Source organism: Amphiura filiformis, chromosome 20, assembly GCF_039555335.1.
Source record: "Amphiura filiformis chromosome 20, Afil_fr2py, whole genome shotgun sequence".
Classification (NCBI taxonomy): Eukaryota; Metazoa; Echinodermata; class Ophiuroidea; order Amphilepidida; family Amphiuridae; genus Amphiura; species Amphiura filiformis.
Window position 1 is genome coordinate 28,772,898 of NC_092647.1, and position 27,040 is coordinate 28,799,937.

A 27,040-nucleotide genomic window follows, 5' to 3' on the forward strand; every position below is an offset into this window, starting at 1 on the left:
CATGTCCTGTGGAAAACCACATAATACATTTTCTGAAAGGAAATTTCACACAGTTTTTGTACAAGCGTATCATGCCTTTTTGCTGGTTTCATGTGTAACAGTTAGACACCTGACTGACAATTTTGGCAAATTTGCAATGGTTATAAATGTTAAATAACCTGACTCACACACCAGTGCCAAAATACAAAATATCTCGCCAAAATACAAAATATCTCGAGTTACAGTTTTCACACTACATACACAGCTAAACACGGGTAAAGCAATTTTTTGATGCAGCCAACTTGTAACAAACTACAAAACAAAGTTTGAAAATGTTTAAGGAATATTTACATGCAATACTGAAACATAACTTGTGATTCTAAATTCATATGCATGCTTGCAAACTGCTAGCAAGGGATATACAGACTGAGTATGAGCGACTGGGAGAATTGCAATCACTGATGAGTGATAATGTTCATAAAACAATCGCAACTTTAAAAAGATTTCACTGAAACTGACGACACAAATTTATACCACAACAATTTCTGGGAGTATCCATCTAAAGTTATATTTCCCTGTTTCCCCAAAGCTTCACAATGAATAAAACCAGAGTGGAATAAAGCCTATGTGACACAATCTGCTTCATTAAGGTGGTACTACACTCCTTGATAAATTTGTGACTATTTTTGCATTTTTCTCAAAAAATAATAACACACTGGTTTCTATTATAGGGGCAAGAAATCCAGTTGTTCTATAATACACTGGAATTTCATTGACTCAAGACAAGCGGTGCGTTATTTATGATAAGAAAAGAGGTACTGGTCACTAGAATGCAACTCATTTCTTGATAAATAAACCACTTGTCTTGAATCACTGAAATTTCAGTTAAGTAATTGGATTCTTTGCCCCTATAATATATACATAACTTCTGTTACCAGTGTGTAGTTATTTTTTGAGAAAAATGCAAAATTAGTCACAGCATTTATCAGGGGTGTGCCACCTTAAGGCCAAAGGAGACATTTTTGACAATATTGCTCACCTAAAATACAAACATTAATATTGACAGGATATCATACTGAGAACACCAAAGATCTAACACACTTTTGTTCTAATGTTCCTAAGTTTCAGTGTATTTTATTTTACTCTGATTATTTTATTTTTTATACCATAAAAAGTACACACTTTTGCCTCTATCTCAATTTCAAATTTGCCGCCTTTGGCCCCCATGGACCAGATCGATGCAGATCATGTTGTGAAACTGTTTATATAACATAAGATTGTTGTTGTTGCAATATATTCAAGTAGTTCTTTGTGTTTCCTTAATTCGCATTTCATATCATGATCTGCATTGGATTGGGGGGGGGGGTGGATACAGAGAGAAACTAGTACAAGGAGATTCTCTCTAGGATAAATCAACATCAATGATACATTGTATGTGTACATCCAAACAAACAAAAATTACAAACCTTACAATCATGTGTGGTACATGTAGACATGTGTAAATAAATTTGTATATATGGCCCTAAATCATATTTTTTTAAAGCAATATTATTTGGGCCAGAGGTAAACTTGTACCACTGCTCCGGATGCCAGAAAAATACAACACCTAAATTTTTTAAGAATTAATTTGTGTCTAAAATCAGTTTTGCAAGATTAAACACATCATAATCCTTTTTATTTTGACCGAGAACTGGGAATGAAAGTTAAATTCAAATATTTGATCACTGTTTGCAAAATGTTTTGTAATATTTTGAACAATTTTAACGTATAGCCTTCGCACAAGTCTAAAGAAGCATTCAAAATCCTGACAATATAATAAAATATACCCTAAACTTTGAATTATATGCACAATGTTGAACCATTTGTTCCCCTCTTAAAACAGATCAATGAATATGGAATTCTAACTTTAATTCCCAAACGATTAGGATTGACCAAAAGATGTTTCATCTCTGCAAAACATTTATTTTTATTTTTCATTAAAAATGGGTACTGTATTCGACTATTTTGTTATTACCTGTTCAGAGTGCCCAGTTTGACTTTCAAAAATGGCACTCATAGCTGTTAGCTTCCACAAATAGCTTAATTACTTTAAAAGTGAGTAGGTACCATATTTCGTCAAATAGTCGCCCCGCTTCAAATAAACGCCCCCCCACCACTTTTTTCAACCAAGATGTTTAAAAAATGCCGATATCTCCATGCTATCTTGTGTAAGTAAGCTTACCAAGTTGCTCACATGGTCGATAATAGCAGCAATAAATGGCGAAAATCTGCATCGGAAACCCAGAAGTGAATCAAAAGTCAGTGTTTCTAGTTCATAGTTCGTCATTTTAGCGTGACTTTTAAGCTTACCTAATGATTTAAACGGGAATTGTGCTAAAAATGACCTCTAATAAACGACCCCCCTTGGGAAAATGGGCGTTTATTTGACGAAATACAGTAGCTTGAATAATGAATATGGTTCTGTATTTTTCTGGCAACTGGAGTAAATTGAACTTTGTCACTCTACAGGTTGAAGGATAAATAAATCTTTCAGTTTTAATGAACCCTATCATTTTTGTTTTTCTTTTTTACAAAATTGAATTCATCTTCACCAGTGTTTGGAATTATCCACAGGCGCTATTCTACCTGAGACTTAGTGACTGAAGCCCTTTGTGGTATGGGTCGACGAGACTATGCCAAGGGGTGGGTGTGCATATAAACACCAACACATACCCCATGTAGAAAGGTGCACAGCAAATTGATTGAGATGAAGTGTAGTACAAAGGCAGCAAAAGTAGAGAAAAGAATTGATCAGTAAAATGTGGACACATGTTCATTTCACAAGAGTATGTACATTGTACATCTTATTCAAAAAAACTAAGTACCGTACTGTATTGTCTGTAATAAACACTCCCCCTCTAATAAATGCCCCCCCCCCCCTCTCCCTCTAATTTGTCAATGAAAAATTGAAAAAAATTCAAACATTTTTATGCAATAACATGCAGGTAAGCTTAAAACTTGCATCAGTCATCTCAGTCACGATCGCAATTACGACTCAACTCCCATACATTTCATTGCCTAATTATGATAGAATTTCACTAATTCCATGCACTTACAGGTGTAATTTTGTTGTATTTCCCACGAAATGTCATTTTCCGTGGGCACCGCCATCAAGTAGTATTAGTATAGTTATAAATCCTCCTTTTAACAGGAGCACCATCGGGAAATTGCACCTGATTTTTAAGCATTTTTCACTGCCAATTCACTTCCAATAAACGCCCCCATTTTGGAAAAATGCAATATAATGCCACCTGGCATTTATTACAGACAGTATGGTACAAATGTATACTGACTTTCAGCATGCATGAATTACAAAATTCACCCTGGTAACCTTGTTTTTCACACCAGCAAAACTATACATTTTTGGAAAGCTTAGGTTCCAAGGAATCCAACTATGCAAAATTGTAGTTGGTATACAGGGTGCGTAAGAAAATATATAGGGTGATATCATGAAAAATTTTAATTTTTTACGAGTAAATTGATTGATTTATTGCATTTTCTACTGATGGAATGAAATGAAATCTAATTGTGTGACAGGCCACACTATGAGCTTTAATAAAATGTATACTTTTGCTATGTTATAATTGACCAAAGTGGTGATACAGGGTGCAAAACTATACGTAACTTCATGCCAAGGCATTAGCCAGAGGGGTGTCCAGGTGTCATTTGGACGCCCTGTTTTCAATTTGGACACCCTAAAATTCTGATTTTTATAATGGAGTGAATAGGAAGTGGACACCCTGATTTTGTAGAATAAGGTATTTTGGACCAAATGTTGTTTACATTTTTAAAAATATTTTCTTTAGAGTGTATCCTACATTTATTTCAACTGCGATTCCTGGGGTAAATAGCTTTCCAAAAATGTATACTTTTCCTACATGTATCTTAGGTAGGGTGTATCGTGTATAATTCTCAAGATACAATTGAAAGCCAAAACGCATGATGAGACTGAAAATCTTGGCATTTGTGTGTACCGTAAGTGAATAGGAAAAAATTGTGGTTCTTGTGACTTGCGGTTCTCAGTGAATACTTGTAACACGATTAGATAAAATTAATAGCTGAATATCATGAATAATGAATGAACAAGCTTTCATTTGAGGTATGATTAGCATACAGTGTACAGCACACAATTTGACAACGAAATAATTTAAAATTCAAAATGATGTCATGTCTTCAAAGCATTTGCCATACAGATTGTACATAGGCCTACTCCTCTACCACTTACATGTATCTACACTGCTATTCAAAAGTATCTCATTTTGGAAAATGGATCTCATTTTGGAATCATCTCAAATTGAATAGAATTGAGAAGCAATTTGAGATCCAATATGAGATCCAATTTGAGTGTCAAATTGAGATATAATCCACCCAATTAGTTTTATTGGGTGCTAACTATTATAGTTGGTGAAGTATGGTACATGGAACCAGATGTACCCAGTGTCTGGACTTCTCATGGTCAAGTATATTAGGTTTAATTGCTGTTCATGGTCTTTTGTAAACAACCAATTCATGCCTCTTGTTTTGTGTCCTCAAACAAGGTCAACCCTCTGTTGAATGCATTTGTAGTAAACTATAAATAGTAACTTCAAAAGATTTTTCAGCTTTTCTCCAGTTAAGTTTGAGAGGGAGGGAATTGAACAAACCTTAATCAAGTTTGTAGGAAAAAAAATAGAGAATGCAATTTTCAATGTTTCAGAAGTGTTAGCCGAGAATGTGATAAATTTGATGTGCACGTTCCTACAGAAAAGTGGTTTCATTTAATTCTTGAGCACCAACATTGAGTGAAAAATATGTCAGGTACTTTTAAGTGGGAAATAAAAAACAGGTAGGCCTAATAATGCCAAAACTCATTTGCACAAAAATACAGTATAGTAAAATAGCAAACTTAATTACTAACAAAGAAATATCCAACAGAATAGTTCATTTCTGGTTGGGAATTGCTACAGTATTTATAAAAAAAATTAAATAAAAAGAGTTTTGTAATGTGGAAATAAGAGAAAACTGAAACAAAACCCTGCTATTAATGTGGGATACATTAGTGTAGTATCAATAACACATACTATGCTCTGGTATTGACCTTGTCTTCTTGGCAGAGAAACATGATCCGTAACTTGTAAGCACTATTAAAATTCCCAATGTTAAATTGGAGCATTTAGGCCTTGCTCTCCCAAAATATAACAACCCGTTTGGAATAAAATTTGGTCATTCATTGGGGGGGGGGGGTGGTTACTTTTATGTGTTCACAATAGCAATGGCATGAAACGTTGATTGTTTCATTTTCATTTTGCCACCACCATTTCATAATACGGAGCAAGTTCAAAGTCAGCATTTCCAGGGGTCTCACTCCCAGGGTCTGTGACAGATTATGCTGGTTTTTTGACCCCATGAAACTTTAGCATCATATAGATTTTGGTGCGTGGACCCCTACATGTACGATTGACAGGTAATTACCACTTATCCACCAGTCCAGGTTTATCTTTGATTCTTCGTTTTAAAACATTTTAGTAATTTTTACTATAGTAGGAATTCCAATTGAATGAACGCAGCTTTCAGCTGCTGTACTCGATCCAACCGCGATCGTATATCGCGTATTTCAAATTACAACACAAACGCACGACCTTGGATACAATGCTAACCAATCACAAGTGCGTTGGCATGGTTGGATTCACTTCCGCGTTACTCATGCACAGTCGCACATCGCAAGCAGTGTACGCAAAAAATCGTCACGCTATTGAAAGCTGCGTTCATTCAATTGGAGTTCCCACTATATAATTAACAAATTTGAATTCCAAATTGTGAAACATATTTGAAAATTAGAATAATCAAGCTGTATAATGAGCCCATACTTTTAATGCAATTGGACCAAGAATAGCTTTGTGACAACAAGTTAAATCAGAAAGAGGAGAGAAAAATGTAACGCCACCAGGTATTTTGGGTTTTACTTTGACACATGAACACTCGTCAATTTATTTTTATTGATCTAAAAGTCAGGATCGCCAAAATGAACTTATAATACGCAAAATAAAACATGTACAAATGCAGTAAACCTTTGACGAGCGCGTATTGTAAGTAGGGGAGATTGGGGTTAGTTGAAACATTTTTCACAAAATCGTCTTTTTAACGCAAACCGATTACTTTCAAGAAACACTAACCATATCAGATAAACATATACATACATACAGCCTTAAACTTTATTGGACCTGCTTATGATTATTCATATAATCCAATTTGAAAATTTGAAAAAAAGTGTTTCAACTAACCCCACCCCTGGGGTAAGTTGAAACATAGGATGGGGTTAGTTGAAACACGGCTTGTAAAAATTTAAAAATAATTATTATTGTGTTGTTAGGGTTATACTTCTCTTGAAGGCACCCTTTAACATACAATCAGTGTGAAAAAATGAATAAATAAATATGTGGGAGTGCGGGTCAATACTTTGGACACAAGGTGACGAGTGTCACCATGGACCAAAATATGAGAAGCCTAAAATATTATAAAATGTACTTTCTGTGTGCACTTTTTGCTTGTATTATTGCTTTTTAACCATATTAAAGCAATATTGAAGAAATGGTAAACGTGTTAAAAAAATTTTTAAAGTCAATTTTTTAACCATATTTTTCTATGCGATTTTCACGTGCCAACTAACCCCACCTCAAAAGTTTCAACTAACCCCGATGCCTATTTTTACATTTCAAAGTTCATTACACAAAATAAGAAATACAATAAAACTTTTATTTAACATTATTCTGGGACTTACTACTAGTGCTTATGATACTCAAAAAATATTATTTAACATTATTCTGGGACTTACTACTAGTGCTTATGATACTCAAAAAATAATCCCCTGAATCTTCAAACAACATGGAGATAACGCATCTTTTCTGAGGGGTATAAAAATTAGTCAGTAAGTCAAAAACAGATATTCCTTTCCCAAGCCAACACTGGTGGGGCATCAGTGCTGTTGCTAATTTGGTGGATGACCCTTACTAATACCTATTACTAGGTGCCAGTATTTTACCAAATTAATTTTTTGTGTCAGAAAAAAATACAATGTTTCAACTTACCCCGCGTTCCAACTAACCCCAATCTCCCCTATACATCGCATATTTACTGCGTTGGACGCACTTGTCTCTGATTGGCTGCTGAGGCGATCTTCTGTTGCAGAGTGGAAATTTATGAATGAACTGTGCGCCGTACGCTTTGTTAGCGCCAAATTTGCAACATCACGGTAGTCGCGCTTGTCAAAGGTTTGCTGCATTTGACTATAGAGTAATGTACTGTGTTAAAATATAATTATGGCTTACATGATGAAAGACAAAGATAAAGACAATTTATCGTGTCTGACGTCACCTGTCAATCAAACTCGAGCACGGTTTGTTTACAAATGTCGTGATGATGATGACTTCCTGAATGCGGATTTATAACCGGGCGCCTTATTGTTAATTTTGCACCTTTTGACATGCAAACCATCTCAAAAGTTAGGTCTTTATAGTAGGAAACTTTCTTTGGTGAAGGCACCATGTCGACAAAAAGCTGCTTTTTGCCTTGTAAAAGTACGAAATTTTTCTAGTACAAGGAACTTATACGATGTCCTCATTCACAAACTGATACTATCTGTCCATCGTATAAGACTGTTACTGCACGGCAGCTGGTTGAAGGAATATTACACAGTCAAGAATAGGCTCCATCATTTTTTTTTTTTTTTTCCCTCCCAGTCTCCCAAAACATCAAAAGCATTGCACATTTACTTACTTAAGACTGTCCTTTTTCATATAACGCAGACAAAGTAGGGCCAAGCTACCTAGAAATGGTCAAATTTTGGCAAGAAATATCTCTGTGTAATCCTATGTAAGTCCCATATCACATCGTTATCGGCGATCGTGATTTTTTTTTTCTCTGAAGTTTGGCTGGTACCCACTAGCGTCATGCATGTGACGTGACACAGCTAAAATAATCGACCGGGAATCGGGGATCATTAAAACGTCAACAAATTTCAAAACACGGAAAGCAGTATTTTTCGCCATTTGCTGCTATTCCTTTTCTCCGATCAGCACCAGATAGATCGGTCTTCCTTTTACGCGCTGATTAACCTGTGTAAACCAATCAAGGATCGTAATTGACAGTGACATCAGACGCGATAAATTGTTTTTATCTCTGTCTTTAATTATATTATGTACCGACAATGACCGATGTACGACAAAATAGGGAAGGGTGCAGAATTCTGCGCTGACGGAAAACTACTGCGTTAGTGTACCTATAAAACCTGTGTTTTACATCATTATCCATCTAAATTGAAAAACAAAGACTAATTCAGATATTACCTTAGCTGCAATCTTTGCAAATTCGCCCAATTTGCTGCGATCGGTCACAGCCGAATCGTAATTTGGAGCAAAGATGCTGTTTTGGTCCTGATCTGCCTCCGCCATCTTTGTTTTTCTTTGCGTTTTTTGGGTGTTACTAGATTAAAGGTGCTTGCTCTAATTTAAAAAAAATAAAATAAAAATATATAAACCTATAAAATTCATCAAAAATATAAACCTAGATCAAAATAGGGTTTTTGTTTTTGTTTTGTATTATTATTTATTCTTATTGACACTTGACTTTAATTAATTAATTTAATTGGCCTAGATTTTTTTAATTTATTTAGTCTAGGCCTAGGCCTAGCTATTGATTGATTTATGATTATGATGCAGTCATAAGCTGAATTTATACTCGATCGCCGAGCGATGCGATTAATCGCTTTTGAAAAAGCGATTTGCAATCGCCGAATTTTGCGATGCATCGCCCGTCGCTTTTGCATTTATACTTATCACGGCGATAGCGATTGCAGACGACAATTAAAATATTCTAAATGCCACAAAATACATTTTTAAAACATCAGTTGCTGTCAATAATTATTGCTTTGAATTAATTCATCACCAAAAGTTAAAAATCGAGAAAGGTAAATTAATTAGCAAAATAATAGATCCAGTTGGTTGTATATGATTGGTTGACGCATTCACGTGTCAAGCGATATCGCTGGGAAGTTGAGATTTCTTCAACTTGCAAAAGCGACGTCGTTTTTGCCTCCGCGATTTGAATCGATTGATCGGCTTGACGCTCTGGAAATGTAAGTAAACATTGAGCATGCGTGAAAATCGCTTTTCTGCAAAAGCGATCGAGTATAAATTCAGCTATAGTGATCGAGATTTAAGTTGATTGATTGATTGATTTAATAAGAGGGGAAGGTTTTTTTTTTTTGGCAAGCCGGGGGGCAAGCATTTTTTGGCAGGTAAGCTGAGTGAGCGATTTTGACAGGTCGAAGGGGGGCTGAAGCGATTTTTAGTGGCACATATGTTTTGGCATCGTTTCTTTATTAGACCCTACGCCCTAAAAAGTAAAGAAAACGCTGAATAGGGGAGTAGGGGGTAAAACGTTTTTGACACGGGGGGGGTCAAAGGTTTTAAGCGATTTTTGGCAGACCAATGATCATCAAGGGGGTAGGCCTACACCGTTATTGCATAGCCCCTAATTTGACTAGGCCTAGATTTCCAAAATAGGGTCATTGATAAGCATGTAAAAAATAGTGCCAAACTGCAAAAAAAAGAACATTGGTTATTTGAATCAATTGGACCACTATTTCATAAATTCAATGTTCACAATGTTTAGGCCTATGATTAGGTCAATATTCTCCAACATTACCCCTATGTTCTGTGCCTTGAGATGTAGGCCTATGCGTATATTAAGACGCATTAAAATCTGGTGTTGTTGTTGTTTTCAATGTTGTTACAAGATGTGACAATTACATAATATAAGGGAGTGTTCATAAATACTTTGGTGGGGGGGCTGGAAAACTTTTTTTCATGTCGAAAATTTTAACCCCCCCCTCTTAATGGACCCCCCCCCCCATAGTAGGTTCAAAAGGAATCAAAACTATTTTTGACCCCCCCTCATTTAATGTAGCCTACCATTCTACATCAAAGGACAGTGGAAACATATTAATGATACTAACATTTGTATTGATGTGCAATGAAATTGTATATATATGTCCATGTCATTGATATAAAATATGTGAAATTGTGGAATTGTTTTAATACTTTTTGTAAAGTAGAACATTTAATTTATTTATGTTTTATGCAACCCAGTATTAAAAAAAAACCCGGAAAAAAACCATCCATTTATGATTGGAATCAGTGGCGATGGAAGCATTTGAAATTTAGGGGGTCGGGGACGAGTATATAAACGGTTCCAAAAAAGTAAGTCCCCCCAGACATTTTATTGTAATCCAAAAACGGCCTGATCAATTCCCTTGTTTTAAAGTTTGCAACATAGACTGATTAGTTATACATCAAGGATTTGTTGCTACTTTTTACCATCTTCATTGCAAAATGCAGACATTTATGCATTTTTCTACATAGGCTTTTTATTCTTCAATTTGTGTTTGACAATTTTGACCCTAAGTACGGTACGTAATTTAATCAAAAAGAAGCATAATTCAATTTAATTAAATTTAAGCTTTTCCAGATTTAGGTGTCACACATTCAAAAACAGTTTTTATGGTTCAGTGAATAAATTAAAATGAATGCTGCAGCTTATTAAAGCCATATTTAACATTTTCAAACAAAATAGATTAGCATTTCTTTGCCATAAAATGTTAGCTTTTACTGTCAGATATACGGTATCCCCTTTTATTTTTGAGCCGAACAACTAGCTACGGCAAAGCAAAGAAAATTGGAATTTACTACCAGCGCACATGTCGCCAATACGTAGGCCTACCACTCCTTCGGTCGTGTTGTGGTAGGGCCTACGACCCTTTGTTGTGTATATCGCCGTCCCGCACCCCGTGTACGTACTGTGTGTTATGAACATCGTGTATGCGTTCGACTAATAATTCCATCGTAATAATAAAGCGCCGGTTCCGGCGTTTTATTCAAAATCTCGGATTTTGACAAAACTACAGCACCTAGAGTCTTGATTTTTGCAGGGTATATTGGTTTAACAAAGTACCATGATGCAGTCATGTCTACAGTAGAATTCATCTCGACCTTTGCAGGACTTAAACCCCATTAAAAGCTATTAAACCAAGATAACACTCATTGAAGCAGCTCAACTGATTAAATCAGATCTTCTCTGGTTGTGTACAAGTGTCTGTTTTCAATGTGCGACATCGCAATAAAGCTGGTATTACAGCTTCAGTTGGGTAACCGATTATAAAGGAAACGAAAGGAAACAATGGTATGTGTACCATTGTTCACGAAATGACACAAAGAACTGCTTTTTGTTAACCAGCATTCTTCAAAATGAGCAACATAATGATTGTTGACTTAAGGGATCCAAAATGAGCGTTTATTGCGTTTCGACAGTATTTTTGTGGGACATGAGAGCACCTCAGACCTATCGAATTGCATTCTGAATACGAAGCATGTCTTTCTGATATCAAATAATTTTCATTTTTAAAATCACAATATAATACAAATTTTATGACAAATTATAAAAATTTGATATTTTTCAAATTTTTGATATATAACAGTCCTCGAAGTAAATTATATAAATCTAATGATATATTCTTTAAGTGTATGTAGCAGGGAGGAAAAGCCGACGGTCAATTGAAAATTTTGACCTTTCATATTGAAGATATGGATTTTTTCCCAAAAGACCTAATTTTTTTGGTGTTTTGGGAAAAAAAATCCATATCTTCAATACGAAAGGTCAAAATTTTCAATTGATCGTCGGCTTTTCATCCCACCTACATACACTTTAAGTATAAATCATCAGATTTATAAAGTTTACTTCAAGTACTGTTAAATATCAAAAATATCAATTTTAATGATTTGCCATAAAATGTGTATTAAATTGCGAATTTCAAAAATCAAAATTATTTGATATCAGAATGATATTCTTCATATTCAGAATGCAATTCGATATGTCTGATGTGCTCTAATGTCCCAAAATAAATACTGTCCAAACGTTCATACCCCAGCCCTTAACACAGTTTGGAAATAATTTCTTCATATTTTTGGTGTTATCTGTCGTTTACATATCCTTCCTAAAACACAAAAGTACGACCCTCTCCAAACATCTAAATTAGCTAAAAATTTAGGACATGTTACAAAACTTTATTTTCTAGAACCTATTTAGAATAATTTAAATGTAGCTTTTACCGTTTTTTTTTTTGTGGCATCCTTCAGAAGTGAGCGGTCCGATACCAATATTTTCGGTCAAATCTCCATTCAATTAACACGGGGAGTTGGCTAGCTATGCCTTCCCCTCACTCATATTTTACAAAAGTACGACCATTTCTGAACATCTAACCTAGCTGTAATTTTAGGTCATGTTAGAGAAATATATTTGCTAGAAGTTTTGGAGAATAAATAAAATATTGGCTGGTTATTTTTCACACAGTGATGTTAACTAGGCAAGTGTCCATTCTCCCAACATACATCATTTGTTGAGGTCACACGTCAATGGTGAGAGCACTGTGTATTGTGTATAGGAAAACGGACAGTAACTGCAGTATGCATTGAAAACAGCTCAACTGATTAAATCATATCTTCTCTGGTTAAATACACACAACATATGTGTCTGCTTTACAGTTTACACGTACAATGGAGCAATGAGCTGGGATTATACTTTCAGTTGGGTGAACGATTATAAAGCGAGCGCTAGAGAACAATTGTGTGTGGTCTTTGTTTACGAAATGAGACAATACGTGCTTATTGTTAACCAGCGTTCTTGAAAATGAGAAACATGGTGGTTTGCAGACTTAACACGGTTTGGAAATAATTTCTTCATATTTTTTGGTGTTATCTGTCGTTTACATATCCTTCCTATACACCAAAGTACGCATATTTCCAAACATCTAAATTAGCTAAAATTTAGGACATGTTATAAAACTATATTGTCTAGAATTTTAGAAGAGTACTTTTAATATTGGCCGGTTATTTTTCACACAGCGACATTAACTAGGCAATGTAGGCCTACTATTACCTATAACATTAACTAAAACACCAAAGTACGCATATTTCCAAACATCTAAATTAGCTAAAAATTTAGGACATGTTACAAAACTATATTTTCTAGAACTTTAGAAGAGTACTTTTAATATTGGCCGGTTATTTTTCACACAGCGACGTTAACTAGGCATATCCCCATACTTTTAACGTAGGCTATTTGTAGAGGTCACGCGTCAATGGGAAAGAGCACTGTGTATTGTATAGGCCTATAGGAAAACGGACAGTAACTGCAGTATGCAACTTAATCGTGTAAAAAAGGAATTTTAAAAATTCAGTGAGGGCGTCTTCCTCAGCAAATGTTATAATATGGCTTTAATGTTTTTCAATAATAAATAGGCCTTCCTTCATGTGAGATGGCTTCCAAGCATCGTTCTTCTCTGCTGTTGGTCAATATGGTTCGCATGCTGCAGGATTTGCTGCAAAGACCTAGAGGTGGTGTTGTCCCTCACTTGTCCGCTTGTAACCAGTTCAGTCTTGATAACGGCCACCCATATAAATGTTTTTGAACCATTCAAGGAAAGACCAACGAAACCAGTATATAGGGATCCAGCATAAAAAGCTATAAAAGATCTAACCGTACCAGGAATCTGTTAGGTCCATTGGTTAAATTAATCAATGAACACAAGATTTATCATTGAAGTTAAAGTTGTTCCTTGCTAATAATTTTAATTAGAATGAAATTTAAGATTTTTGCATTTTAATGCATACAAAAAGCCAATTTAGAAAAGTTGATGGATAAAATTTCAGAAATGGCTAAAAGATTACTCACTGAACCATAAAACATGTTTAAAATTTGTAAAAATTAATTCATGAACACCTTAACTTAAGTTATTTTAATTAAAAAAACAATATATATAGAAATGTTCCTTTTTGATTAATTTTCTTCAAGTGAAAGAGGTCTGAAACCAAAAGTCACACATAAAAAGCCTATGTAGAAAAGTGCAACTTTTTTTTTGGCCGAAAATTTTATAAATGGTTAGTATTTCTCAGTGAAGATGATAACATATAACAACAAAACCCCGTTCCCTTAATGCATAACTAATCAGCCTATGTTCCAAACTTTAAAACAAGAGAATTGATCAAGCCGTTTTTGTATTATACCAAAAATTCTTAGGGGGACTTATTTTTTGGAACCGTTTATTTTGTTCTGGTTTTACTGGAACTTGGGGGGGGGGGAAATAAAATTTCGGGGGCACAGTTGACAAAAAAATTGCAGTTGCAAATACATATAGGTCCTCAGTACCGGTTTTGTTTTTTAGAGAGACTCTAATTGAGCATTTCATGTATTTGAGCTTCCAAAAAAAGGCTTTTATTGCGATAATGTAGCGTAGCATGCAAAATTTTGAGCAGACCAGAAGGAATTGACACAAACCTCAAAATTAATTATAGGCAACAAGACAATTTTTAACACCTCATACTAAATATATCTTTGACTATTGAATGACTTATCAAAATACATAAAGGACCTGATCAAATACACGTATCTGGTATGAACCTTTGTTCTGTTTTTGAATACTGGAAATTTGCGAAAAAATGTCAGGTTATTTTATATTTTTTGCTTTAGGACTAATGTTGCTAAAGTTTTTACACCCCCCCCCCCCCTACGTGCCAAAAAACTTTACAACCCCGTTCATACACCCAAACTTTTAACCCCCCAATCAGAACTCCTAAAATTGTATGACCCCTACATATTTTCCAGCCCCGCCCTACCAAAGTATTTATGAACATTCCCTAATAGCTCCTAATGTAAGCAAGCTATCACCATTCGTTGAAGCACACCTTTTTGGGGGCGCCCGCTACGGCGGGGCCCCCTTATTTGGTTTGACTTTGCAAACTGCTTCTAATTTCGGTCTTGCTAGATTTACTTTGCAATTATTTTGCTTAAATGTATGCCCAACTTAGAAATAAAAACACAACTTGCTTGGTTTTGATTTTATTATTGTTTACTAAAATGCACGGGATGAAATCGTGTGCGTGGTGTAGGCCCGTTATCCTTTGTTTAAAATACAAAATTAATGGACTCATAATAAAAACACCAATGCAAGAGATGGCGCTATTACGAAAGCAAAGTATGATACAGATGAAGAGCGGTATGATTTGATGCGGCATTGATAAAAAAAAGCTGCTTTTTTTTTATCAAGGAACCAGGAATTCCATTGATAAACATGGTTTCTTATTTAAAAACAAAACAAAAACAACAGGGATGGATGGTCTCTTATCCCTGGGAAATCTAGCGCAGTAGTTACAGTTGACCTTTGATGTGTTATTTAAAACATTTACCTTTGAAAAAAATCATTAAAATCCCGTGCGTATAGGCTTGTTATCTTTGTTTGAAATACAAAATTACTGGGTTAATAAAAACACCCAATACACCGTGACCTTTGTGTCGCTTAAACATGTTAAGCAAGTTCAAATGCTCTTAAAACCTGATATCCGCGGCGACTTTCCGTTAAATCAATAACCAGGCATGCAATATTGTCAGGTATTACAACCGACAGTTATGTTCTAAATTGAATAATTCTGCTACAACAACAACCCACAACATGATTTCCTAACAATAGTAACCGAAATGGTAACCCCGGATCTTTAATCCTTTTTATTTGAAACCAACTGCTTTCATTACGATTTTACACCTCTCTCACTGCAATAAATATATACTTTACATTTAATCTTTCTTTGTTTACTATGCTAATGTTACATTATTGTTTTAAAGAAAAAAAAGGTGTATCCAAACGGTTACATTTCAGCCCCGGGGTGACACTTCAATATGAAATGGATAGGTGTAGGGCTGTACAGTAAGGGGCATCCGTTGAGAGCAAAATAAAAAAAAAATATGGGTGAGAAAAAGGGTGAGAACATGACTTTTGGCATTCGGTAAGAGCAAAATGTATTGGGTGAGAGTATGACTTAAATGGGGTCTTTGTGCGAGAGCCTAAATAAGCCTCGAAAATTGAATAGTTCTAAATGGCTTCAATTAATGGCTTTGTTATTTTAAGAGAATTAACAAAATCAGTGATAGACGAGGCTCGTTGCTGTTCAGATGGAAATATATGGGTCAACTTTTGAGATGGTTTGCATGTCGAAAGGTGCAAAATTAACAATAAGACGCCCGGTTATAAATCCGCGTTCAGCAAGTCATCATCACGACACTTGTAAACACCGTGCTCGAGTTTGATTGACAGATGACGTCAGACGCGATAAATGGTCTCTATCTTTGTCTTTCATTATAAAACCCAGGTTTTGTTTTCAATTAACTCACTGGAATTTCAATTAACTAAGATACGATTATCGTGTTCTTTCAACACATATATTTATCTGCATTTTCACCGAAATGTTTTTAAATCGTACGATAATAATGTGATATACTAGTATTCAACTGTTTGAGAATATAATAATTAGCATTAGAATATAATAACAAGCATAGCCCATTCAGCTCAGACCATAAAGCAATGTGAAACAGTATAAAACTTTCTTTTTCTGCGTCAATAATAGAATATTGATTTAAATGAAATTGAATACATCTTTACATCTGAGTTTGTACTTCATCAATGAGCGATCTAGCGATCGGTTTCTAGCCAATCAGATAGGACTCCTTTTCTTGCGTTCGCTGAAATACCAATCTCCCAACGCTCACCAACGGAGTATTAAGACGTGATTCATTGCAGGGAAAAAATATTTACAGGTTGTCGACACTGTGCTACATACGCGTCACCTCACCTCCGAAGTGGGAGTGCCCCCCCGGATTTCAGCATATCAAAGCTCCCATTGGGCGACCCATTCCTTTTTAAAGGAATTTTTATTTAAACACCCTGTGTGTATGTACGGGGTGTATCAAAATGATTGGTACCCATCAATTTTGATATTTATTGAAAAGTCTGCCTACTTTTTCAACAAAATTCAACATAGGATACTCTTGAAATATTCAGAATGTATTGTTTATGACTTGTTATGCAATTAATCAACAAAAATTATTATTTAAATCTTATGTTGAACTTTGATGTGTCAGACTCATCCAATAGGCTATCAATGAAAACTGAATAGTACCAATCATTTTGATATAGCTTGTACTATAATAGTATCTTGTACACATTCCTTGCGGGAGTGAAATCCTAGATCTTCTGTGGTCAGAAGCGTTGGTCAAAGAGTTCAATCTTAGTGTAATTCAAGTACTAGGAAATGATGTCATCCTTCTTTAATACCCCTGATATTTCAGTGTTACTATTATAAATGTCACAGTTTATGATAAACCAAATAACAGTGTTCTTTTGCTTTTTAAAGAAACTTTTAAGGCGACCATATGAGGACCAGAACTCTCAAAATTGTATGAGTTGTGTGCCAGGGTGTAATCCCGGGGTGTAATGTAGGCCTATGCCTACAAATTCACACTTTTCCAAATAGTGTACGTAAGTAAAAAGATTGCTTGTATTAAAATGTTCTTCCGTCAAAGTTGAACAACACCTGACCACAAGTACAGTTCTAGCTCACCATATAAAATTTTGATTTAAAAAAAATATATATATTTTCACATCCACGAAAGTTTTGCAGGTTTCTGAGTGCAGAGCGCCGCCTAACTTTAAGCTACTTCACTCGTAACAAGTGAAATTTCCTCTCAAACTATATCTGTACCACTACAGACTACAGAGAATCAGCCAGTGGTTGTCACTTTCACTTAGGCCACATCAGGCTGTGACAGGACTCGAAGCGTGTTCACTCAAAAATAAAAACACTGCGACATTGTGTGTGAACGTCTTCGAAGATACTATACCAGCACTGCTGATGATCAGAAGATGACATAGGGGACATTATTTTATCCCAGGACTTTGTCTCTGGATCAAGATTGAATTACTGGATTGAATATCACCTTAAGAATTAATCAGCAGCTTCTTTTGTTACTAAGGCAACGGATTTGTATCATTAAATCTCTGCAGGGACATAGATAATCGCTTTAATTAACCTACTACCGAAAATGCCTTAAGCGCTGTGTCATGGTGTCACATACGGGGAAGTCTACTTAAAAGTTCCTTAAGTGAAAGTGTTAATCATCATGTTAATATCTACTTATGAAGAAAATGTGTCGTAATTGTTTTTCTGCAGTGGACTGGAGTGCGTTATATTGACCAAATCAACTTGGATTTTATGGAAAGTTCCTTTATATTAAAAACTTCTCTGAAGTAGGCTATATATATATATATACTTCTCGCACATCGTGGCTACTATGTGCATGTATTACAGGAGCACGTAGTATTCTCTTAGCGCGAGTGAATCATCTTGGTACAGTTTTGTAGTGACAACTCATTTCCAGTGCAGACGGTTTACCCCCTTGTGGAAATTATTACTGAATATCGAATATATTGTCACCTAAATTTGAGCCAATTTGAATTGTATATAAAAACAATGGCAGCTTTATCACGATGTCTTCTTTCAAGGATAAATCTACATCCTATTGCCTTCATATGTATTTTATATGGTGAGTCTATTTCCTTGTTTAATGTATATTTTTAAGTTAAGTATCTATAGGCACTGTATATATTTAAACATGTTAAATGTCACTTACTAATATTACTACGGATGTGGACGTATATTGGTCATGTTTGTATGCGAATGGATAGACCTACTAATATAAACAAAACGTATTACGGTTACCTACGTCCAAATACTATTGCCTACAGTATACCATGTAGGCCAGGCCTATAACACTACCCTACATACATGGTTATTTGTTGCATAATAATGCAAAGTAATGTCTATTCTAAACATTTCTGAAAGAGGCACTGTGGTACAGCGGTACAGGCTCTACCTCGCAATCGGAGGGTTGCGAGTTCGAGCCCCGGGGGGGGGGGGCATCGTGTTGTGCACTTGGGCAAGGCGCTTTACCTCAATTGCCTTTCTCTACCCTGGGTGAAATGGGTTAGATGTCCATTGAGCGCCGCCCAAAGGTATATGAGCATGCCTTGGGCATTGTATGGCAACTGACATCATTCTAATGACAGCGGAATAAATGTAAAACACTTTGATACGTGAAAGGCGCTATATAAATGTCAACATTTATTTATTTTTTATTAAAAAGTGCATTTTAATACATATTAATTGTTATAGTATTATATGCTTCAGTGTTTTATGAGAGATTCTTTTATGAACTCTTTGCAGTTTACTCTATACTAAACTTAATGCAAGTTATTTAATCAGAAATGCTTTATTTATTTAACTAATGCTCGGGCTTAGGCTTATAACGCGTATCGTTAGTAAAGACAGTGATTTTTATAAATGTATGTTATGCAATGCTTTTTTTAATTTTAATTGCGTATTAAACCGTGAATTTTAAAAATACGCATAATTATTTCCCCAAACTTGCAACACACATTGAATTCGAATGCCAACCCGAGTTGTGTGTAATTTTAACCGACCTTTTCAGTACTGAGTTTTGTTGGTATCATTGTAATTATAAACATCACATTTTATCTGAACATAATTAGTTTTGTTTATGAATTGGTTTATAGAATTTTGGAACATGAGTGTTTCATTTTCACTTTAATATGTGTCAAACATCGAAAGATAAACTCATATTCAAGGTCGAAATAAAAATGGGGGGGGGAGAGGGCAATGGCACCTGGCCCAAGTTATTGGGGGACTTACGGTACCGTTGCCCATACCATCAAAATCACCCCCCCCCCCGGTACCGGAGACACTGCTGGTGCATGACTGTGGATAACAGTGGATGAGTCTGAGAAAATTGTATTCAATTTTCATAATAATAGGCGCTGCTTTTGGTAATCGCATCAAATCTCCTCTCTGGCCCAGACGCATCCCTTTTTGAAGGGATTTTTTTTATTGTAATATACTCCACGATAAATAATCCCCACAATAAACACGAGAAACTGCAAAAATACCAGTGAGAATCACCATCATCCCTCCTGGTCTCGCGTTTCTAAGAAACTTTAATTTGAACCATTCGCTTCACACCTATCAAAGCGTTTGACCCACATACATTTGAATTGAGGTTTGAACTTCCAACCCTGATATTGATACTGTAACCTATTGCATTCTTTGTTATTGTGTAAATTCAGTTGAATCTTGTTGTTATGGTAACTGATATAGTGGTTTTGATGAGAGAGAGTTCATAAATTCTAGTTGACACTTTTCTTGTTGGTATATACGTATACACTCTAAGAAATAAAGGTTCTATGGAACCTTTTTTGTCCTCTCAGAAGAACCCTTCAACATCTGATTTTGGAGAACCCTTAAAAGTTCTCTAAAGAACCGAAAACGGTTCTGTATCACGATTTGGGGCCATTTTCGATGATTTTGGAACCATTTTTGTTTTTTAGAGAACCTCTAAGGATTCTCCTGAGAGGACAACTTTAGAACCTTTTTACAACCAATATTTCTTAGAGACTATAGAGTGTATATCAAATAGAAATGCTACAAGTTTAAAAATAGCTCGTATGAAACTGATATTAAGCACTCTCAAAATACTAGATAACGCTAGGTTTAATTGACAAAGCATTCAATATTTTTCCTTCACGATTAAGAAGCACATACCTGCAAAACAAACAAACAACAAAAACTTTTTTTGTATTCTTGAACATTTCAAACATAATAAACGTAATAAGACGCGATACATTTGAATTTTAAATTTAGACGTTTGAAGACAAAACAACAGCAAAGCAACAATCAAAGTAAAGCAGTGTAAACAAAACAAGGCAAAAAGGAAGAAAAAACACAAGGAAACAGAACAGAACAAACTGAAGAACAGAACAAAAAAATTATCCAGCAGTGGCAAAATACTGATTTTATTTACTTCAAAATATGACCATATTATTTAAACAAATAATTTTCTTACCTGTGACTTAGTATTAAATATTCTCTTTCTGTCCTAAAATAATTATTCTAATAAGCAGGTTGCTGCCTGTGCTGAATGTAAAAAACAATAATAAAAATAAACTGAAGATGCTCATTATATTTACAGAATCAATTTACACATATCCAAATGACACAATTGATATAACCTCTCAACCTTTGCATGATTCAAGTTTTATGATCTGTATTCAGTTAGTTAATATTTCTTAAAGAATACCAAAGTGACATACCATTGAATTCCAGCCAAACTATGTTATTGCCTTTGAACTTGTGGGATTTCCTCTTTCTATACGCTCATCGGTTTTAATCATTCGGATGTTACTTGTAGGTATTTTATAAGATGAATGTTTTGGCCTATATCACAACTTTATATTTTATTAAATTGTTGAATAGATGCATCGAAAAATTTGGTACGCGGATGTACTACGCAGAATCTCGGATGTTGACTTTACCTACTTTTTGCTGGGTTTGCAACCCTTCAGTATACCAATTTTCCATTAAAAGCACACACAAGGCACACACATTTGACAGTTTTCCAGTTCGGTGGTTTAGAGAAAGTAGTCAAAGGGTCAGTCATACTCAGCTACTCTCCGGGGGGCACTGCCATTACAAGGTGGACACCATGCTCGTGTACAAAAACGCGTAAAAAGGGTACTTTTTCACGGACGGGCGATGTACTCGCGTATAGTGGAAAGGGTGTCAAAATTGCCAAAATCGGTGGAAAAGGGTATACTTTTACAACAGCTTGGTTGCGTGTAAAGGGTATATAAAGCATTTATTGACGTGTACAGTTAGATATCTTAACCATTACAGTGAAATACAATGCATGACATCGTATGCAAAACATTAATGAAGGCTTACTTGAAAAGGGTACTTGAGGCCCTAATTTCAGACTTGATTTGAAAATACTTGTTTAGGGTGTGGAAAACATGACAAAATACTTGTGGGTATTCTGAGATCGAAGGATAATTACTTGTTTAGGGTCCATTTTGAAAGTCCATACATGAGCATGGTGTCCACCTCGTAATGGCAGTGCCCCCCCCCCCCGGGGCTACTCTCAGCATAATGTTGCTCACTATGCAGCCTTTCCGCCAAATTGAAATGGCAGACATGTTGATTAATTCTAAGTGGCAGAGGGATAGGTCTTTAGTTCTATTCCACAACCATTCATAGCTATAACCTAGTTTATTGTATCATGCGAATCTTCATCATCATCATCATCATCATCATCATCATCATCATCATCATCATCATCATCATCATCATCATCATCATCATCATCATCATCATCATCTTCATCATCGCCATAAATTATCATCGAGTGTAGCTAATGATATCAGTCATTTTGGAAGAGTTTTGTTCATTAGACATGGTATTACATGTCCTTTGACCTGGTAACTAGCTGTGACTGGAATCCTGCGTTTTTGCATATGAATTGAACTTGAACACAACAATGGGATGTCCAACTTCCTAACGGAAAACCAAACAAATTAGTTGGTAGAGATATACCCTGGTTGACTCCTATACGACCTAAGCTATAAAACGTACGAAAAAAGATTTTAAGAATGGAAGTTTTCTGTGGTTATCATGTTATCCTGTACTTAAGGTCATCGCATAGTTATCTGGCCTTAAAAGCAATCTAAAGATGATGACATTTTCCCGACTTGTATTGTTTTATTTTTGATTCTATATTGCTTATGAAACTAAAAATTGTTTTGTTTAAAAATGTTGACACGCAAATGACCCATTTTACAAGGCACACGACGAAAAACCGCCCACACATAACACATTAGCTAACAACATGAACAAACCAAAACAATCTTTTATCATTTTTGAAAATGATTGACCAGAAAAAACATAAACAATTATACAAACAATTTTTGCGTGGTCATGGGTAGCCATCTTGAAAATTGCGAGAGAAGATGATTAGATTGAGTGCATAATAATGGTAATAAAGCGCACGTCCAAATTGGAAATAGACAAATTTTGTTGCTATTCAACGGACTGGGACAGATTATACGAACAAGCTAACCAGAACCTATTTTCCCACCCGAATACACGGACTATACTTTCATCCGAAGTGAGGCATGTGAAAATACGGTGTTGGTTCACTAATTTTGTGGACGTGACAACATGAGAACTTTTTCTTTTTTCTGAACAGGGTGTTGAAAGTTGAGTAAACCACAAACTATAAGGCATTCATGTTCAGCACAGGAAAATCAAAACGAATTCACCCCATTGATAAAGTGACTAACCAATGTACATATGTAAACTCAACCCAAAAGTATCGAAACGATTATAGATGGTCAGATTCAGATATATCGGGAACTGAAATATATAGCAAAAATGTATTTAATGTATATAAAGCGCAGCTTTCTCCTGCGCATTTTGATACCTCTTTTGTTGCTCTACGATATCATTTGGTCAAGGTATGGGCGCTTGAGTGGCTTCAAGTCGGATTTTGAAAGTTGCACTTAGCTCCTATTCAAGCCAAATTCTAGAACACATAGACCCGAAAGGTTTTTGCTTCGAAGGATTATTTATCCGAAAGGCATTTGGTGCATAAGGCCGAAAACGATACAATGGTCATTACTCCAAAGGAATTCAAAAGATACATTGGTCTGAAAATATTGGGTCATTGCTCCGAAAGCACATATTCATTCGGAGCAAAAACCTTTCGGGACAAAAACATGTTTGCCATTTTCGGAGGGATGACCCTTCGGATAATAACCCTGCAGAGTACCTAGGGGGGAATGACGGTCTTTCGGACGAGCAAAAACCATTCTGAACCAAAACACTTTGAAATATTATAGACATATCCATCGTCTGTTTAATTTTTCAAATATCTGTTAATGTGGGAAATGCCATTTATTGAAGTTGAAAATAAGTACACCCCTCCCCACAAACACACACAAATTTTGGTTGCATATCTCTATTAGTATCGATATCATAGTTTGAACAACAATCTACAATCATACCAGAATTTGAAATTTGGTTATGACAATATCATTAACTTTGCAATAATAGGTTACCTCAATTTGTCTCAGATTGTAGCAAACGTCAAATCATGATGCAGTCATGTCTACAGTAGAATTCACCACGACCTTTGCAGGACTTAAACCCCATTAAAAGCTATTAAACCAAGATAACACTCATCGAAAACAGCTCAACTGATTAAATCATATCTTCTCTGGTTAAATACACACAACATATGTTTCTGCTTTACATGTATAATGGAGCAATGAGCTGGTATTATGGTTTCAGTTGGGTGAACGATTATAAAGCGAACGCTCGAGAACAATTCTGTATGGGCTCTTGTTTACGAAATGAGACAAAACTCTGCTTATTGTTAACCAGCGTTCTTGAAAATGAGAAGCATGGTGGTTTGCAGACTTAACACGGTTTGGAAATAATTTCTTCATATTTTTTGGTGTTATCTGTCGTTTACATATCCTTCCTAAAACACCAAAGTACGAATATTTCCAAACATCTAAATAAGCTAAAAATTTAGGACATGTTACAAAACTATATTTTCTAGAATTTTAGAAGAGTACTTTTAATATTGGCCGGTTATTTTTCACACAGCGACGTTAACTAGGCAAATCCCCATACTTCTAACATACGCTATTTGTAGAGGTCACACGCCAATGGTAAGAGCACTGTGTATTGTGTATAGGAAAACGGACAGTAACTGCTGTATGTTCAAAGCCAGTTATTCACCGGTTTTGATAGTTTCGGTTGATTCTAAAAGGAACAGGTAATGATTAGCTATAATTAATTGAGTTATCGTGTACCAAATCGTCATTTCACTGAGAAAATGAACTTGGAAATAACCGCCGTTGAAGATAAAAGTGGTAACATTTTGCCCTTTGATCGAAGCTCACGTGCAGGATAATGCGAGTTATGCGACAACTCTCGTTTTTCTCCCTCATCTTACCATGGAAGTACTAAAGGAACCGGTAATAATTAGACAGGTGATTACAGCAATTAGGGGACGGATGTTCAATGTCAAACCATAATTATTGCTATATGTATAAACTGGTGTTTGATAATCTGTAGCCATGTAAAGATAGGATACGCACCTGCTAACGGATCAAAAGTGTTAGGAAAATGCTAATAAAAATCTAGGCTAAAAACGCACTTGATCAAAAGGGGTTCTGACAGCAGTAGATATTCAATTAGATTATATCACCGCATTCGCAGGAAAATGTTGTGCTTAGAGATCATGTAGATGTCGCCTCTTGATTAAACTACATGCCTATGTAGAACGTGCTTGCTCTTCTTTGAATATGTCTCTTTCTTCTTGTTTCTTTTAAATACTCCAATGTAAACATATAAGGCTTCTTGTTCTGCCATCGGTGTTACCAACCACTATATGAAGAGCTTATTTCCAAACCGTGTTAAGTCCACAAACCCATGTTTCTGATTCACCTGTGATGCTATTATAATTTCAGCAAAAACTGGATGGATGCACAGTAAAAATACTGTGTGAGGCCTTTGTTTCCCAAATGAGAACAATAGTCTGCATATTGTTCTGCAGCATTGTTATGGTAAATACTGGCTTGTTGATGGTACAACTCATTGTTGCTAATGTCAGACTAAATTGTCAAAATAATTGTTATTGTATCACACAAGTAAATGAGACACATGGGGTTGTGGACCTAACACAGTTTGGAAATAAGCTCTTCATATATTAAAGTCTTGTTGTGTGCGTTCTATTGTAATTTCAATGTAAACAATTTCAACTGTTCGTGTCACCAAATAATGTACAAAGTTCTATTTTAAAATCACATTAAGGGGTGGGGTATGAACGTTTGGACAGTATTTATTGTGGGACATTAGAGCACATCAGACATATCGAATTGCATTCTAAATACGAAGAATGCCCTTCTGATATCAAATAGTTTTGATTTTTTGAAATTCGCAATGTAATACACATTTTATGGCAAATGATTAAAAATTTATATTTTTGATATTTAACAGTACTCGAAGCAAACTTTATAAATCTGATGATTTATACATAAAGTGTATGTATATAGGTGGGATGAAAAGCCGACGATCAATTGAAAATTTTGAGTATTGAAGATATGGATTTTTTCCCCAAAACACCAAAAAAAATTAGGTCTTTTTGGGAAAAAAACCCATATCTTCAATATGAAAGGTCCAAATTTTCAATTGATCGTCGGCCTTTCCTCCCAGCTACATACACTTTAAGAATATGTCATTAGATTTATAAAATTTACTTCGAGGACTGTAATATATCAACAATTTGAAAGATATCAAATTTTAATAATTTGTCATAAAATTTGTATTATATCGTGAATTTCAAAAAATAAAAATTATTTGATATCAGAAAGACATTCTTCGTATTCAGAATGCAATTCTATATGTCCAATGTGCTCTCATGTGCTCTCATGTCCCACAAAAAATACTGTTGAAACGCTCAAAACGCTCATTCCAGATCCCTTAAGGTTTTTTTTAAATATATATATTTTAATGCATTTTGTTGCCAATGCTTTGTAGGTGATGATAATATCTTTAAAAAATTGAAATTGCAATAGTAACGGAATGCAGGACGTCCGAATGAAGTCTAACCAACGTACTGCAGGAGGGACTTTTAGAAACAATTCAAAGATTATATTGCTGGACAATTGTAACGATTTTAATAAAACACTGGGTAAGAATCTACATGTCTGTTTGAAAATGGCACTGTCTGTCTCCTAATAGATATTTCGGAAACGGTTTGACATACAATAAAGTGCTAATACAAATGTCAGAACGCGATTTGAAAATAGGATTTGCCTAACGCTGCTGTAGCATGTCTCGGAAGCCATAACTTAAACCAAGAGCAATACTACATAAGCGAAAATTAATTATATTTCCCATGTAATTTGTATTTGGGGAAATATTGCTTATTTATCATTGCTTAGCGAAGACAATATATCAAAGTCATTTTGGATATTCTGAATGATCCGTTGCTGCTGATAGTCAATGAAGTAGTGAGTCATTGCTGTCATTCCACCATAAGTTCGTGAATCGTGTATAACTACAAGCAAGCATCAGTTGTCTCAAAGAACTATTAGAGAGTTTGCGATATCCAAACGTACGTATCATACACCCGTGCAATATCTATTCAAAATGTGACAGGATTTTGAAAAGATGCTCGGGCGTAT

At 35.3% G+C, this 27,040-nt stretch overlaps 2 protein-coding genes across 6 annotated transcripts in view; one reads left to right on the plus strand and one right to left on the minus strand.

Moving 5' to 3' along the window:
* LOC140142002 (sorting nexin-4-like) overlaps positions 1-8,452 on the minus strand; it is a 44,396-nt gene extending 35,944 nt beyond the window's left edge. For 3 of the 5 annotated variants that reach the window (XM_072163905.1, XM_072163904.1, XM_072163903.1), the window contains exon 1: positions 8,340-8,452. In XM_072163905.1, the coding sequence (XP_072020006.1) occupies positions 8,340-8,444 (105 nt within the window). In that variant the 5' untranslated portion in view covers positions 8,445-8,452. Of the gene's footprint in view, positions 1-2,604; positions 2,650-8,339 lie in introns of all 5 variants that reach the window. The other 2 variants (XM_072163902.1, XM_072163901.1) reach the window with 1 other exon arrangement.
* Positions 8,453-17,563: 9,111 nt separating this feature from the next.
* Positions 17,564-27,040, plus strand: part of LOC140142503 (TGF-beta receptor type-2-like) — a 33,867-nt gene continuing 24,390 nt past the window's right edge. Inside the window, exon 1 of the mRNA XM_072164490.1 lies at positions 17,564-18,477. The gene's annotated coding sequence lies outside the window, so the exon portion shown is untranslated. The remainder of the gene's footprint in view (positions 18,478-27,040) is intronic.